Source organism: Dermacentor albipictus, unplaced genomic scaffold, assembly GCF_038994185.2.
Source record: "Dermacentor albipictus isolate Rhodes 1998 colony unplaced genomic scaffold, USDA_Dalb.pri_finalv2 scaffold_18, whole genome shotgun sequence".
NCBI lineage: Eukaryota > Metazoa > Arthropoda > Arachnida > Ixodida > Ixodidae > Dermacentor > Dermacentor albipictus.
This window is the reverse complement of record NW_027225572.1, coordinates 3,186,642-3,203,647: the sequence shown is the minus strand read 5'-3', so window position 1 is coordinate 3,203,647 and position 17,006 is coordinate 3,186,642. Positions and strand designations below refer to the sequence as shown.

The following is a 17,006-nucleotide window of genomic DNA, read 5'->3' as shown; positions in this document are numbered from 1 at the left end:
AATGTTGGTGCCACATGACTCTTGTCATGATGCGCAGCCAATTTTCCTTTCCTTCAACAATTTGAAAATGGAACACACAGTTGCTTTAAAGAGACACTAAAGACTTCATTCTCTCAAATTTTAATACAGTTTCCTCATACTATGCTTTATTGATGTACTGGAAAATCTGCAATAAAATTAACTTATAGCGAATGAAAAGCACTCGACTGGACTAAAGAAAAAGTTGACAGTAAAAAGCAACACACCTGAAGTACACAAAAACAAAACAATGAAAGAAGCCACCCCCCAAGGTGCTTTGTCAACAAACGCACACGATAAAAAAACTATGTAATAGTGGCTGAACAATTGCAACATTAGATTTCCATATATTTTTAGTACAGTAGACTTCTGTTAATTAAACTCTGGTTAATTCGATCCCAGCTGAAGGTCCCAGCTGGCACCCATGGAACCAAACTTTTGTTAATTAATTAATTAATATTTGGGGTTTTACGTGCCAAAACCACTTTCTGATTATGAGGCACGCCGTAGTGGAGGACTCCGGAAATTTTGACCACCTGGGGTTCTTTAACGTGCACCTAAATCTAAGCACACGGGTGTTTTCGCATTTCGCCCCCATCGAAATGCGGCCGCCGTGGCCGGGATTCGATCCCGCGACCTCGTGCTTAGCAGCCCAACACCATAGCCACTGAGCAACCACGGCGGGTCCAAACTTTTGTTATTTCGATCCTAAAATTAGCCTTTGGCGTATAATTCAAACTTTACCAGTCGGCATGCATGTGCCTGACCCCTAAGGTGACCCCAATAGCAACTCCTTCAGTGGCAGTGTGTGCCTTGGCGGAGCTTAGAAGACCGGGAATGCGTTGAACACACATCATCTCTCATCGAAAGCGCCTATTTTCGGCCAGTCGCAGGAGGATTTTAAAGCAACAGCCATATCTCAAAATGTCTGATTACGTATTTACCCAATTTCAACCTGCGGATTTTTTTTCTTTTCTTTTTTTTTCGAGAAAATTGGCCAGCAAAGTGCCTGTGTGGTACAATTGGACATGATCAAAAAACTGCCTTCGCGGCATTTGTATACTTCACCACATAACACTAATATAGCAGCAAAGCTGACTACAAAAGCCATGCTGCGAAGATGGCTATTTTATTAATTCTGGGGCTTTACGTGGCCAAAACCATGATATAATTATGAGGCATGCTGTAGTAGGGGACTCCAGATTGAGTTTGACCACCTGGGTTTTCTTAATTGTACCTAATGCACGGGCATTTTTGCATTTTGTCCCCATCGAAAGGCAGGCGCTGTAGCCGCATAGCTGAGATTTCATTTACGCCATAGCAACTACCAAACCACCATGGTGGGTATGACTGCAGGAAACCAGCCAACATGTGCAACACTATTAGACTCTTGTCAATTTTTCAGATTTTTTTAGGAGCTTTAATTTCATTTTTACATTGGTTTTCTACTTTGGACACAAAGAAAGTGGCACCCAATTTTTGTCCGATGCATATTCAAATCAGGAAAATACTGCCAAATGAGTCAGCAGTTTGTTTTGGTGTCTTTTCTGTGCCTTGCTCAATTTGACCCGTCGGATAATTTACGAATTTCGTCAGTCCCATCAGGGTTGAATTAACGGAAGTCAACTGTATTATACCTGGTGAAAATGTTCTGCGGCAATGCAGCGAAAGCTATGGAACTGAAGCACACATTTCTTTTACTGCGAATCTGCACATAGTCCGCAAATATAAGCAACTGTAAGCTACGTACTGTAAAACAAACCATACCACTTATGTTTACTCTTTATTTAAGATTTCTTTCATAGCAAATAGAGATTTCTTAGGAAAAAACATTTCTGCTTCTTACTGTTCCTAGTTTTCTGGCTTTCTGATCTCCATGTCTAGTTTTACTGGTCCTATAAACTGCCAGCAAAATTTTGGCACTTGGCTTAGTAACGCAATAGCAGAAGCTCTACACCTGCAGGCGAGTCCGCATAGTGTTGGCTGTGCTGCCACAGAAAGTTGTTGTCAGGTATACTATGCATGACTTTTTTCTATCAAAATGTAAACACTTGTGCTAGGGTGTAGGATTATCGAGCCTGTGGTACTGCTGTTGAGTTCCTAAAATTTGAAGGAAACAGCAGGAGGTCTGCACTGACTGCCGACAAGACCAGCTGTCACGAATGGTGAGAAAGCACACTACCTGGTGTGTTTCGAGCAGTACCAGCTCCTGGCCCATGGGGAGCAAGAGGTGGCCCCTGCCCAGCAGCCGTGGCTGGCCCGAGCCCCCCGATGAGCACTGGTAGCAGGCGTGCAGCACCTCGCCACCCTTCACCCCAGGCATGCTCACCAGAGTCACGTGCCACAACTCCTCATCCAACCTGCATGCACGTCGGGATTTCCTTGACAAGGTGACTACAGCCTCCCTACTACACTATGCTACTATGTCTATATACAACATTACTCGAGAATTCAAAAGAGACAGCACTGTCTTGTAAATGCTTTATGTTTGCTCTTTTAACTTCCTAAACACAGTAAACCAACTCACCCAAGAATATGTCCCATCGAACTGCCATCTCAGTGCAAATGAATACAAAAAATTGAACAGACTTCTCCCAAGCATGCACTGAATAACATTGGAGAGATTGCCTGACCCTTCTCTAGATTCTGTATTTTTTCCACTTTTCTTGTGGATAATTAGGGTGTCTGTGGAATGTTTCTGTTACATCGCAGGTCGGACACTGCGCTTGACGCAGGCGAGGCAGACACACGCTTACAAGCTGGAAGAATGGGCGTTTATTTGCAGTGCACGTCGGAATATAAAGACAGGTTAGGGAAGGAGGGGAAGGGAAACGTAGTAAGAAAACATAAGATAGGCAACCAGATTGGCACGTGTAGCTGTAGACTTCAGCTGAGAAATGATAAGAACACTGCAGTTATAACATTTCTCCATCAATAATACTGAAGACGCTGCACAGGTCTGCGCTCTCGTGTTGAGCGTCGCAGTTCCGGGGCCACTGTAGGTTCACCGTTTCTCTCTCGTTCGTCCAGGGGTTGGGGTGATGACTGACGCTGTGATGGTGAAGTTTCACGAGTTCCGGCTTTTGCCTTTGGTTCGGAAGTTTCTTCCGGAGTTCTCGAGATAGACGAGCTCTCACTTTCCTTGTGTCCTTGGGTAGCCGTTGAGTCTTTCCTTGTGTGAACTTGATCAACGTGTCGCCGAACGAGGCCCTCAGGCGTTTCCACTGTCACCATCCTAGCTCCGTCTGCTGACTTTACCGTGCCAGTCTTCCACTTATCACCTTTACCACAGTTACGGACGTAAACATTTGTGTCCGGTGCAAGAGTCCAGTCATCCGATGTTCCCGATCTTCCTACAGCCAAAGGAGGAAAACATGTGTCGAGGCGGGACCGGATTTGGTAGCCAAGAAGAAGTTCCGAAGGAGATTTGCCCGATGCAAGGGGTGTTCTCCGGTAGTTGAAAAGTAGTCTGCAAAGGCAATCTTCTAATCTGCCCTGGTTCATCTTTTTCAGCCCATCTTTAACAGTTCGGACAGCTCTCTCTGCTAGGCCATTCGACTGTGGATGAAACGCAGCCGTGCGCAGGTGGGTTATGTTATTGTTGTTCGCAAAATCAGCAAATTCTTGGCTAGTGAACTGCGTCCCATTATCTGAAACAATGGTGCGAGGTATGCCGAACCTGCTAAAGAAGCTGCGCAGGCAAGTAATAGTCGAAGATGTGGTAGCCTGTTTCATTGGTACGGCCTCAATCCATTTGCTGTGAGCATCTACGAGAACAAGGATCATGTTTCCTTTGATTGGCCCCGCGAAATCTAGATGCACTCTTGACCAGTTCTCCTGGCAGGTCGGCCAGTTAACTGGCGGAGCAGACGCCGGCATTGGTCGATTTTGGATGCAGTTTGTGCACCCCGCTGACAGTTGTTCTATGTCGTGGTCCATTCCTGGCCACCAAAAAGCTGACCGAGCGATTGATTTCATCGCAGATGATCCTTGATGTGTCTCATGCAACATGTGCAACATTCTATGTTGTGCGTTAACTGGAATGACAACTCTACGCCCCCAATACAGCAAACGGTGGGCCAAGGACAGTTCTAGTTTGCGGTCGTAAAAGGGGAGTAAGCTTCGTTCTAATGCTTTAGAGCTTGGAGGCCACCCATCTCTTGTGTACTGCACGACCTTTGAAAGTACTGCGTCACCTGCCGTCAGCGCCTGCAGTTCTTCTACCGAGACCGCCCCCTCCTGGACAGATGCGAGTGCCAGAACGTAGTCAGCCAGCTCTCCTTCCGTGGTTGGCTCCAAAGTTTCTTGTGGCAACCTACTAAGCGCGTCCGAGTTCAGGAGCTGCTTGCCTGGCGAATACTGTAACTTGTAGCGAAATCCTCCCAAATACAGCGCCCAGCGCTGTATGCGAGCAGCAGCCAGAGGCGGAGTGGGCCGATCCGGTCTCAGCAGGCCCAGGAGCGGCTGGTGATCTGTGACCAGGATGAATTCTCGGCCTAGAAGATAATCACGAAACTTCATTACTCCAAATACGAGGGCCAGTGCTTCACGTTCAAGTTGCGAATAATTTTTTTCTGCTTTCGACAATGTCCTTGAACGAAATCCGATTGGCTTGTTGACGTTCCCTTTCGTGTGAAAAAGCACTGCGCCGATACCTTTTTGCGATGCGTCGCACTCTAGTTTCAGCGGTTGTGAAGGGTCGAAGTGAACCAACACACCTGCTTGCTGCAAACACCGTTTTGCTTTATCGAACGCCGTTTGTTGCTCTTGTTCCCAGAGCCAATGTCTGTTCTTTTCCAGCAGCCGATACAGTGGAGCGAGCAGAGACGATATGTTCGGCAAAAATTTTCCGTAGAAAGTGATCATGCCAATAAAAGAACGAAGCTCGGCTACATTTTTCGGGCTAGGGGCTTCTGTGATAGCTTCGACATTCTTTTCTATTGGGTGCAACCCTTGCTGATCGATTCGATGGCCGAGATATGTAACGGACACTTGCCGAAACTTGCATTTGTCGAGGCGCAGTTTAACACCATTCTCGCGGAAACGCTGTAGAACGGCTTTGAGCACGTCGTCGCTTCCTGCTCTTTCGGACACCAAGACATCGTCCAGATAAGCTTGCGCGCCTGATAAGCCTTGTAGAACTGTTTCCATTCTGCGTTGAAAAATGGCTGGCGCAGAGGCAATGCCGAAAGGTAATCTGTTGTAGCAGAAAAGACCTTTATGCGTGTTAATCACGCATAACTGGCGCGATTCCTCATCGAGAGGGACTTGGTTATATGCGTCACGCAAATCTAGTGTGCTGAAATGTTTTCCACCGCTTAAGGACGCGAACATGTCATTGATTACTGGCAATGGGTACTGCTCCAGCTCACATGCCGAATTTAAAGTGACTTTGAAGTCGCCACAAATCCTAACGGTGCCGTCCTTCTTAAGGACGGGTACAATGGGCGTTGCCCACTCGGAATGCGGCACTGGTGACAAGACGCCTAATGCCACGAGCCTATCAAGCTCTTCAGACACCTTGTCGCGTAGGGCGAAGGGAATAGATCGGGCCTTACAGAACTTGGGCGTGGCTCCCTCCTTCAGCTGTAGGTGTGCCGCGGGTCCTTTGATGAGGCCCAGATCCGAGCTGAAAACATCTGGAAACTCGGCAAACACGTCAGCAGTGACCTGCGTGGTGGTAGACGGCTGTGCGGTCAGCGGCTTGGCTGAGAGGCTGAGGACGGGGGAGCCTGCGTCGCTCAGGAGGGAAATTAGGTCTCGACCACATAAGCTTGGACCGGGGCAATCTAGCACCACCAATGTGCATTCCACAGTTGTACTATCGTACGACACCGGCAAGAGGAGCTCTCCAAAAACTGGCAATTTTCCGAGGTAGCATGATAACTTCATGCGTGAAGGCCGGAGCGAAGGCCAAATGTTCTTGTGCTGCTCAAATAGCTGTCGGGACACGACGCAGACCGGGGAACCCGTATCGATAAGCATTGACACGTCAACACCTCCCCATGTGAAAGTGCATCGCATTGGGGGCTTGACATTTACCTCCCGCGTCGATTTTAGCGTCCAAATGTGCATGCTATCCTCTTTGTCTTCATCTGTCTCCCCTTCTTTAACAGCCAGTACTCTGCCACGAAATCCCCGGGCTCCTTCTCGAGTTCGAGATCTTGCGCTTTCTTCTTTCCGGCATTTTACTGCTAGGTGACCAAGTCGACCGCAGTGATAACAACGAGCATTACTCCAACGGCAGGCATTACTGTTGTGCTTTATGCTGCCACAACGCCCACATTCGGCCAGTACCTCTTTCGTTGAGGCTGACTGCGCCTTAATTTTAAGAACCGCCGACGTGTCTGTGGCCATTTTATTGGCGTCCTTATCTGCAGCTTCAGCCGACAGTGCCATCGTTTCGGCTTCCTCTACGGACAGATCTTTCTTTGTCAGGAGTTGTTTCTGCAGTGCACTCGATCTTATGCCGCACACAATTCTATCCCGTAGCATTCGGTCAAGCATGGTACCAAAATTGCAGTTGTCCGCAATTCGACGAATTTCAGTAATGAATTCTTGGACAGACTCACCATCAAGCTGGCAGCGGTTGAAGAAGCGGAAGCTTTCGGTAATCTCATGGCGCTTGGGATCAAAAAACTCGTCCAAGACTTTCACGACGTCTTCGTACTCCAAGGAATTCGGCTTCTTCGGCGCTACTCGTCCTGCTAATATTTGAACGGTGCGCGTGCTTAAAGCTGCCACCAAAAGCGCCCGTTTTTTTGCCGACTCCTTCACGCCCGTTGCCTCAAAGTATGCCTCTGCCTTGATAACATAGGCCTTCCAGTTGTCTCTTTCATCGTCGAAGTCGGGCAGTTGCTGGTGTGCCATCGTCGAGTCGTCGCCTCGTAGCGCAGCTGCCGTCCTGTGCTTCAAGGTTTTGCCAGGGGTTTTGCTTTCCGTTTCTCGTCGCCACTGTTACATCGCAGGTCGGACACTGCGCTTGACGCAGGCGAGGCAGACACACGCTTACAAGCTGGAAGAATGGGCGTTTATTTGCAGTGCACGTCGGAATATAAAGACAGGTTAGGGAAGGAGGGGAAGGGAAACGTAGTAAGAAAACATAAGATAGGCAACCAGATTGGCACGTGTAGCTGTAGACTTCAGCTGAGAAATGATAAGAACACTGCAGTTATAACAGTTTCATATATAGTATTTGCTGGGATATACAGGTATGCTTACAGTACTCCTTGACTCTGCAACGCCTCCACGATTGCTGGTATATCTACTGAATCAAACATATTTTCTTAATCTATGAAAGCCACATGAAGAGGTTGGTTGCATTTCACAGAGTTCCCAATTATACCTGGCTGTGATTCATTGTAGAATACCACTTTCTGAAGCTAGCCTATTCTCTTGGTTGACTAAACCAGTGTTGCCAGGATTATTTAGAAAAAATTACCTTGGTAAATATTTTACACAATACTGAAAGCAAGCTAATGGACCCATAAGTCCAAGTATAATGTGGGCGTTCTTCTAACTCTCTGGTACACCTGAAGCCTTGAGGCAATGCACATAAAGGGCCACGAGCCTTTGAAGTAGAATATCTCCTCCATCATTGAATAAATCCACTATTACTGCATCTTCTTCTGCCGCTCTTCCCCTAGGACATGTCAACGTTACTAGGCTAGTCTAGTAACGTCGGGACATGTCTTGCAAAGCCTTGGTTTCGTCTCACAGGCTGTTTTCATCTGTTTCACTCACAAAATCTGATATATATCTGGTTTCTAATTTCTCAAAGGGTCAGCGCTAGACGGTCTCGTTTATTGTTCATAGCGGTGGGTGCTGGTATATATACAAACGATGCTGCCGTATACGAATTACACTGCCATGCCTGCGTATCTTTTCTTGAGACTCGTGAAAATTGACTTCTTTTTGTTGGCAATGGGATGAAGGATTACTGCAAGTTTCTGACTCGTTTGGTTTTTCTGACTGGTGTACAACTATGAAGTTTTCTTCACATATATGGTTCAATTATGCTATGGACACGTGCACCGGTTGTTAGTCTGCAAGTGAGTCGAGCGGCAATTCTTTCGATGCGAATAGAAATACAGTAGGTTTCGCTTAAACAGAATTTAAAGGTACTGAAGAATGTGTTTCATTTATCCAAAGTTTCATTTAGGCAAGAGACCTAAAAATCACCAAAACTGATTTATTCAAGAAGCGTCGGAGGGTTTTTATATTACTGTGGTAAAAAACAAAGACTTTACTGAATCCTGCTTTAAATAATGGAGCTTCGTTTGTACAAGGATATATTCATTAGTTCAAAAATTCTTTGCAGTCCTCGCGTTCAAAATAGCGCAACATACTTTCAACTGCATCTCTTGCCATCAAGTCTGAAACAGTAAAGCGCACTGGAACAGCAATACCTATGCCTTCGTCAATAGAATCATAGTCTTTGCCACGAACATCACCGATAATATTTCAACTGTCTCTATAAAGCAGGTAACAAGGGAATTATCTGCAGTCTCTTATTCCTGGTGGTTTGAACAAAGCAACTGTGGTAGCCTGACTGCAAGTCAGTTGCAACCAGTCAGTTGCAACTGCAACCAAAGTTTGCCAACATTGAGCCTATGGGCGGACAACCAAAATTGATGTCAGTGTTTAAATTATCTGGCATTTCTGTTTAAGCGAGTTTTATTTATCTGGAGTCCCCACTGTATATATTACAGTATATCTACTTATTTATTTTTATTGTAAGTATTTGTGCAAGCCCATCTGTACTCATGAATAAACAATGCATGTTTACTAATGGAAAATATTTTTGTTACTTTATGGTCACTCTAAAAAAACTACGATAATTATTTTTTTGAACAGGTCACTCTGAAGATTTTACATCCGCAATAAAGAAAATGACCCTGCAGGGTGGCATTTGGCGAAAACATTTACTCTCAAAGGGTTAAATATATCCAATGGTGTAAGAAGTGAATGCAATCCATCTTAAGAGAAGCACACTTGCAGGAGCGTGAATCGGAGCAGCGTTTGGTATACAGTTGAACCTCGATATAACAAACTTCATCATAACGAAATTCTCAATATAACAAAATATATTTAACTTTTCATAACCTCTTGCTCATAGAACACCATGTATTTAGAACCTCAATATAACGAAGTGTGTTTGTATGCCATTTCAATATAACGAAATTTCACTGCTGCTGCAAAGGAATGCCGAGACAATAAATGGAAACTTCCAAGTACACAGAAGGTCAAATGACTGAATTACAAGCCACTGCTTGCAAATGCACCTCTCAAATCTCGCGGGCCGCCATACAACAAGAGCAATCTCCGAAGTGGAGCCGCATCATTTTTCGTATAAAGTCCAAGGTAGATAGATTCCATTGCGCCCCATGTACTATGTGCTTTAGGTGCGAGTGAAAGTGTGCGGGAGAAAGATGGTGGCTTCACGAGTGACACCTTCCCGCACAAGCAAAGGAAAAAAGGTAGGAGAGCAAGCTTGCGATAAGGCAATCAAGCGCTCGCGAGGTAAGTTGGCGCGCATCTCAGTCACGGCTGCGGATAGCTGTAAGCACGGCCGAGTGCATACGCAGCTGCGCACCCTGCTTTTAGAGGTAATCAGCCGCATGTGCAAAGAGTGGGCGTGTCGAGATGGCGTGGCACCATGTAAGCTGTCTTCCCACGCGTTTAGAATTGCAGGTTGCATAATCACAAGTTTCAGTGACTCGTTGGAGCGAGAGACAGAGGAAGCATTCCCTCCACGCTGCCGGCACTTTTCCTGATAGAGTTGTCCCAGTGCAGGAGACACTACCAGCTGCGGGGGCAGAGTGTACGCGAAAGCGTGGTTGGCTTTGCTTAATTTGTACCACCGATGTGAAGATATTGCCGACGTACGTGACATGAAACCGTATCATTCGTTGCCGACTCCCAAATTTATCAAAACGAATTGTTTTCTCATTCTAATTAACTTTTTTCGATTGCCCAATAATTTGGAAAAATTTTGCGGCTCCATTCTGTGTAGGAAAAATAGATCGGCAACTGTACTTATTTGCATAAAAGGTCAAATTTCAATACAATGAACTTTCGATATAATGAAGCAATTTGCCAATTTTACCGACTTTGTTACATATCAAGGTTTAACTGTATTGAATGTGGTGGTGAATGGCAGCTGGATACATGTGTGGTACAGCACTATACTTCTGCATGGAGTTTCCAAGGGGATGTTACGACTGCTCAATGTAGATAGTAAATAAATATACACAAGTGTCATATATCCGGGATTGTCTTAAGTGAGTAGTACACACACTTAAGAGATCTTGGGCAGGCTGATAATTGTCTAATTTTCTTATTAGCTGCCTTTAAATAACACCTAAGTGGACAAAGCGTACATCTGGTTGTAGTATATGACCAATGTCCCAGCACCCAGATTTTCCAGTTGGCTGCAGGCACTGTCACAGGTCACGCCAAAGAGCCGTACTGGTTCTCAACATTCTGGGTCACTTCTGACGAGAGGTGATAACCGCATTTTTTCACAGCTTCAAGAACATCTGTTTCTGCTACCTTTCGTGATGTACCTACACTCGAATCCCATTATAACGAAGTTGAAGGGGAAGCCAAAACTACTTCTTTATACGAACTATTGCCCTTACTGCAGTATATGCACAATGGTATGCACAACTTTAAACATGCAAAGAAGAATACAGCTCTGCGGCCTGCCGAATCACAATGCAGTCGCGTATACGATGACCATTTAACAAAACAACAATAGACCCCTCCGCTCGGATGTGTGCAACACGCGACTGTTTAGCACCTGACGGGACAGCCGTTACGATAGCATACTCATGCTTCGATGTGATGGTCTTAATTTCACTTCCACTTTCCACCTAGCTCTCTCATATTGTCATGAAACTGGTGAAACAGTGACACGATCAAAGGGAACAGCAAGTCTACTGCGATGCAAATCAAGCCTATTGTGTTCAAGCAGAACGTGGCGCGCAACATTGTGCACGCAGCTGGGGCGGTATTCTCTGCCAACCTCCATGACTTCTGGAAACAGTTTCACTGTTGCAAAATTTCTCAAACCCATCAAAGTACACAACCGACAGAGTTTGGCCCAGTGCCAGAAACATGGACGTCCTTGAAAAGCGAAACCTGAAAGCAAACCTATCTGATCCGCTGCTTTCTTGTGCTGCCGGCTTGGCTTGGCCGGCTCATGCCAGTTTCACGTAATTTTAGAGGTCACGCCTAGCTGCGTCAGCACAGCGCTGCATGCCGCAGTGAGCATCGCTACTAGATACTATCTAGTAACGTTGGCAGTGAGAGAGAGAAGTGGAGGCACTAGTTTTTAGCATGTTATGTGCAAGCATCATCATCAATATGTGGCGCAGCACAGCCAAGCTTGGCCTACGATATTGCAATCTCAGAGGGTGTGCCTAGCTGCGTCAGTGCAGTGTTGCACACCGCAGTGAGAGAGAGAACTGGAGGCACTAGTTTTTAGCACGCCCTGTGCAAGCATCATCATCAATATGTGGTGCAGTGCAGCTAAGCTTGGCCTACGATATTACAATCTTAGAGGGTGTGCCTAGCTGCGTAAGCACAGCGCTGCACGCCGCAGGGAAAGAGGGAATTGGAGGCAATAGTTTACGCGGAGAAATTTAATCCGCATAATGATCGCACCCCAATTTGCGACAATTTTTTTGACAAAGAAGTGCGATCATTATGCGAGTAGATGCGGCACTTTTTTACAAAATGAGCATTATAAATATCAACCTTGTAGAGAAGGAGTGGAACAATATAGTGGGTCGTCTTCTTCAGCGCTTTTGCTTGTGAATGCCGCTTGTGCTGGGAGTCCGTCTCCTGCTCTAACTGTGGGTCCCAAACACCAGCAACTAATAACCGTCTTTACAACCCTAATATCTTAAAATGGAGTGAGTGCTTTTTGACTAATCGCGCACAATACGTAACCACCAATTACCGTGACTCAAATTCTTGCGAAGTAAAATCTGGCATTCTGCAAGCAGGGCCCTTGTAAAATGCCAGATTTTACTTCGCAAGAATTTGAGTCACAATCATTGGTGATTTTTGGATGCCATTCTGCCCTTCGCAACCTACGCCTACGATACCACCACTCAGACAATACTGCCTACAGTACCACCACTGGCTTTTCACCCGTTTTCTTATTGTACGGCCGACACCCATCGCACATAATTGACACAATCCTTCCGTACAAGCCAGCTGCATCTGAGTGTGCACCTATTTCTGCCCCAGTCAGACATGCCGAAAAGTGTCGCGATCTCGCGCGGGCCTTTGCTTCGAATGACCAAAAGCGCCAGAAGAGCATTCGTGGTGGCACCACTTCTGCGCCCACGTTCCTCCCCGGAGCACTTGTGTGGCTCTTGGTCCCTTCCACTGAACCTGGGCTCTTGCCAAAACTACTGCACAAGTATGAAAGCCCCTACCACGTCATCGAACACACATCTACGGTCAACTATGTAGTCGAGCCTGTTGAATCATCTTCGGACATGTGCCGTCGTGGACGAGACATTGTCAACGTCGACTGCCTCAAGACCTACTATGACCAACTCATAGCGACAAGCTGTTAGGTCATCGGGTGGCTCCCTTTTCTTTCCCGGGGGTAATTGTAGAGAAGGATTGGAACGGTATAGTGGGTTGTCCACTCTAGCGCTTTCTAGTGGGTTGTTCTCTTCAGTGCTTTTGCTTGAGAACGCCACTCATGCTGCGAGTCCGTGCTCTGCTCTAACGGTCGGTCCCAAACGCCAGTGACTAATAAACGCCTTTACAACCCTAACATCTTCAAATGGATTGAGTTCTTTTTGACTAATCGCACACAATACGTAACCACCAATGACTGTGACTCGAATTCTTGCAAGGTAAAATCTGGCATTCCACAAGGGTCCATTTGGGCCATCTGTTTTCCTAATTTATATAAATGACTTTCCTGGCACAGTTACTTCTAATATAAAGTTATCTGATGACGAATGCGTTGCTTACCATAAAACACCGAACGAATCTGACCACTCGGTCCTCCAGTCTGACTTGGACAATATTTTTTACTGGTGCAGCAAATGGTCTAAGACTCTCAATACTAATAAATGTAAGAGCATGACAGACTCTTATCGTTCTAGTCCCGCTGAATTCCTCGCTCATGAAATTGATGGAACATTACTAGAGCACATAACCCCCTCTAAATATTTTGGAGTGCCCATAACAGATGACCTTTCATGGCATACTCATGCTAATTATGTCATTAAAAATGCTAACAATGCTAATATCTCTTTTTGTCCTTTGTCTCTTGTGACTCTTTTTTTCCTTCAACTATGTACCTGCTGGCCCAGATGTCAAGCCTTATGCCACAATATTGCTGAAGCACCAAGCCATTTAAAATTGTTACTAAATATCAAATGCTAATTAGATCTAAACTCAAGTACAGTGAAATCTCGATATAATGAACTCTAGAGGACCACGGTAAATTGTTCATTATTCTGAAATATCAATATAGTGAAAGTCCCAAAGTGAACCATTTTGCCCACCAACCCATCAGTTGCTAAACTGTCGCCATATGGGCTATCCACGAAAACGTCGCTGTTGGCTTTCGGCATGCGCTGTTGCTATTTTCCATAGATTCTGCCGCCACGCACCACTGAAGCCCAGTGTAGTAAGAGTGGCGCACGCAAAACAGACGCTGACGCCGAGAAAACAGAAAAGTAGCTTCATGTTGCCTCCAAAGCTAAATGTTTCTTGCTTCTCTATTTTTTGCATTTCTTGCTGTGGACGCCGCAACTGTCTTGCTTGAGGCAGACACCTGAACTATGCCAAAGTGCAAGCGCGCATAAATGACACCGTCTGGAAAGTGCGACCGTGTGGCATCCCCGCGAGTATGGAGGTTACATTCCACCACTTGCATAGCTAATACGGCCACAGAATGAAATGCAAAAAAAAAAGAGATGTGCGCAGAAAGAAGGCTGAAAGAAGGAAGAGATGCGCCTCAGTTGCTAGGCGACACTTTTCTGCATGGAGCATGCGCTCGAAACGCCTGATGCATTGTCGCCTACACTCACCCGCATTCTTTTTTTCTCGGACACCGTCTCAGGTTTTACGAACCCATGCACCGCGACATCTGCCCTCTGTGCCTTGTCATCTGCTAGCCTACTGTTTTGGCTGCCATGAAGGATACACGGAAATCTAAGAACCCCAGATTTCAGAATATTAGTTCGTAGTACTGAGGAACTGTTAATATCGCAGGGAAACTGAATAATGATCGTTATTCTGAAAATTTCAGTATTCTGAAGTTCGTAGTACTGAAATATTTTTATACTGAAACTATAAGAAGTCAGCAGAGAATTTTGGAAAAGTTTGTTAGTCGGAAAAGTTCGTTAATGTGGTGTTCATAATAACGAGGCTTCACTGTATGCATTTGCTATCTTGGATCCGGGCTTACGTAACCTTGCAGGTACAGTAGAGTCTGTTCAAAATTGTTCAGCTCGCTTTATTTTATCAAACTACTTCCGTACTGCCAGTGTTCCACCTATAAAATCTAATCTTGGCCTTCCAAACTTGCTCTCAAGAAAAATTTTACATTTTTGTCGCTTTCATAAAACGTTTTTTTTTAACCGGTTACTGAAATGTAAACATTTATCAGAACCATCATACTTGTCATCTTGCACTGATCACCAGCATAAGGTCGCCATTCCTTCTTGCCACACTAACCTGTTTCTTGATTCATTTATACCCAAGACTAGCTCAGAATGGAACCACCTTCCCAGTGCCATCGCCAGCGTTGAAGATGCAATCATTCAAGGCCATCGTTGTTGACCACTTCTCAGTATAACCTGCACTGCTATTTGTTAGTTTATTAATTTTTGTACTTCACGTGTAGAATAATGTTGCTTACGCCATTGACATTCAAGGCCTCTGGTACTGACCTCTGTTAGAATAACCTACTCTATTAATAGGTTTCATATTTACTTTCACATTTAACAATGTAGTTGTTATTGTTATTGACATTGTATGAACACAATGTACCTGCCCCTTCTATAATGCCCTTCAGGCCCTCAGCGTATTGTAATAAATAAATAAATAAATAAATAAAAATAAGTTGGCAGAACAATTTTACTTGGTTAAAACGAGGTTTTAAATACGTGGGTCTCTATGGGGATTTGCAAGGAAATTGCACTTATTTTGTTATATCCATTATTTTGTTAAATCCTGTCTGTTCAAGTGTACTTGCACTTCAAATGCAAAATTTTGTGCAGAGGCTGCTGTGTGGCACTATCTGAATTCTCACGCAATTTAAAATTCCATTGCAGCTAAAGGCATGACTCTAAGCCAGCACACAACTGCAACAATATGTGCCAGAAGATGGGTCAGATGACCAGTCGTTGGAATGTATGGACAGTGCTCACCTGGAGCATCCGGCCACAAGGATGCAAGCAGGGTCGCATGGCCACTGGGTCACACTAAGCATCAGCTGGGCTTCCAGGCTGTGACCACCAAACAGCAGCGTCTCGCGTACCTGCACACCGTGCTCCTTTAGTAGACTGCGCTTCACCAGAGGACACCTACACCGCACTCAAAACGAGCATACCATTCAGCACCCACACTTTCTTGTCAGCAGTTTTATGTCTTGCTGAGACACACATACATGGCAATCCTGACAGGAAAGTAACAGGCAAACAGCATTAAAGAGACCCACACCACATTCAGAAAAGACAGCTCTTTTCTTGACAAAGCAAATGAAGGTATGCTCACACATGCCAGAACGTGCACGGCACTTTTGCCTGCACATAAGAGTGATTTGTATGCCTATAAATATGCATAATAAAGCATTTATTGAAGGTAGCACTTGTGTATGTCCACTCGCTTGTCCTCATCATCAATGCACTTAAACAATCTTAAGCTACACTGTAGTTTGTACACTGCATATACACCCTCAGCAATGCGGCGAATGCCCCTACGGTGGCATCCATCTCTTTTTGCTCCATGTAGCATAAGCTGGAGAACATTGTGCGTAGTGCCACCACCTTGAAATCTCGCTCCAAGTAGCCCACATTTAAGGAGAAAAACTGCATAGGAAACAGATGTGGGAACATATTCAGTCCAAATCAACCGGAGGTGGACAACACTTGCATCACCACTTGAAGGAGGCAGGACACAGCGATGGCGGCATGGTATTAAAGTTGAGGGGGGAATGCTGCGGCTTGAGGGGAGAGTATTGCTTAACCACTCGTACCTGTTTTATTATAGCGCACTGACACAAAATTCTAGCGAGAAAGTATTTCTTAAGAGATACCCTCTTTGTCTAGGCGTACAACAAAAAACTGTTTCAGGGACCCCTTAAGGAAATGCATGCAAGATTAATGGAAAATTATGGGTGATGTCAAAAGCACATGTCACATTTCGTCGTACAGTGTTTCTGGAGAGCACTGTCTTGGTAAGCCCATAGCCAATCTGTGTATGTGGAGCTGGCTCTTAACTATCTTTTTTATATACTACAGTTGAACCAGCTTATGACAAACTTGATAGTTTTGCAAAAAGTGGTCGTTGTATCAGTAGTTCATTATATGCAGACTCGCTCTCCAAAATGCACAAAAATTAATGACACTAGCTGGCGTCGGCAGCTAGGATTCGATGCGACTTTGGTCCAAAAATAGAATTTTCAGCACCATCATTTTGTTCCCGGCACTTCTCCACATCTCACTGCAAGTTTCTGTTAAAGGGCAACTCCGGCGTTTTTTTTAACCATATTAGGATATTATCATCTTCAAATGGCCCTGACAGTCCTCTGGCCGGTAGGGTGGTTCAATTGGCTTGGAAACTCGTCAATAATTTTAAATAAATAAATGAGGTACCCAAAGCAAAACAGGTAGCTGCACTGTGTGACATCACGATGAGTCGATGATGTCAGATCCTACACCACCGTAATGTAAACATGTAGAACATGTGCTAAACACACAGTATGCGTGGCGCTAATGCCA

The 17,006-nt window shown here is 45.1% G+C and overlaps 2 protein-coding genes across 16 annotated transcripts in view; both read right to left on the bottom strand.

Annotated features, from left to right (window-relative positions):
- LOC135920079 (uncharacterized) overlaps positions 1–17,006 on the bottom strand; it is a 247,788-nt gene that overhangs the window by 115,811 nt on the left and 114,971 nt on the right. For all 15 annotated transcript variants that reach the window (XR_010570164.1, XR_010570165.1, XM_065454132.2 and 12 more), the window contains 2 exons: positions 15,435–15,544; positions 2,201–2,378 (listed from right to left, as the gene is read on the bottom strand). Coding sequence is in view for 13 of the 15 variants with exons in the window: in XM_065454132.2 (XP_065310204.1) it covers positions 2,201–2,378; positions 15,435–15,544 (288 nt within the window). In the remaining 2 variants the exon portion in view is untranslated. The remainder of the gene's footprint in view (positions 1–2,200; positions 2,379–15,434; positions 15,545–17,006) is intronic.
- On the bottom strand, positions 3,701–7,034 carry LOC139052095 (uncharacterized). The gene is made up of 3 exons (XM_070529199.1): positions 5,577–7,034; positions 4,215–4,514; positions 3,701–3,744 (listed from the first exon to the last, which is right to left on the bottom strand). Exons 1-3 carry the CDS (start codon positions 6,886–6,888, stop codon positions 3,701–3,703), a joined length of 1,656 nt encoding a protein of 551 aa, XP_070385300.1. The 5' UTR covers positions 6,889–7,034.

Bases quoted from the DNA above. Each gene is read 5' to 3' on its own strand.
- LOC139052095 (XM_070529199.1), bottom strand. From the start codon at position 6,888: ATGGCACACCAGCAACTGCCCGACTTCGACGATGAAAGAGACAACTGG. The intron at 4,515-5,576 runs GTAAGGCCCGAT...ATTATCTTCTAG, and splicing joins GGGAGCCACGCCCAAGTTCT to GCCGAGAATTCATCCTGGTC. The intron at 3,745-4,214 runs GTGACGCAGTAC...CCAATGAAACAG, and splicing joins ACTGCAGGCGCTGACGGCAG to GCTACCACATCTTCGACTAT.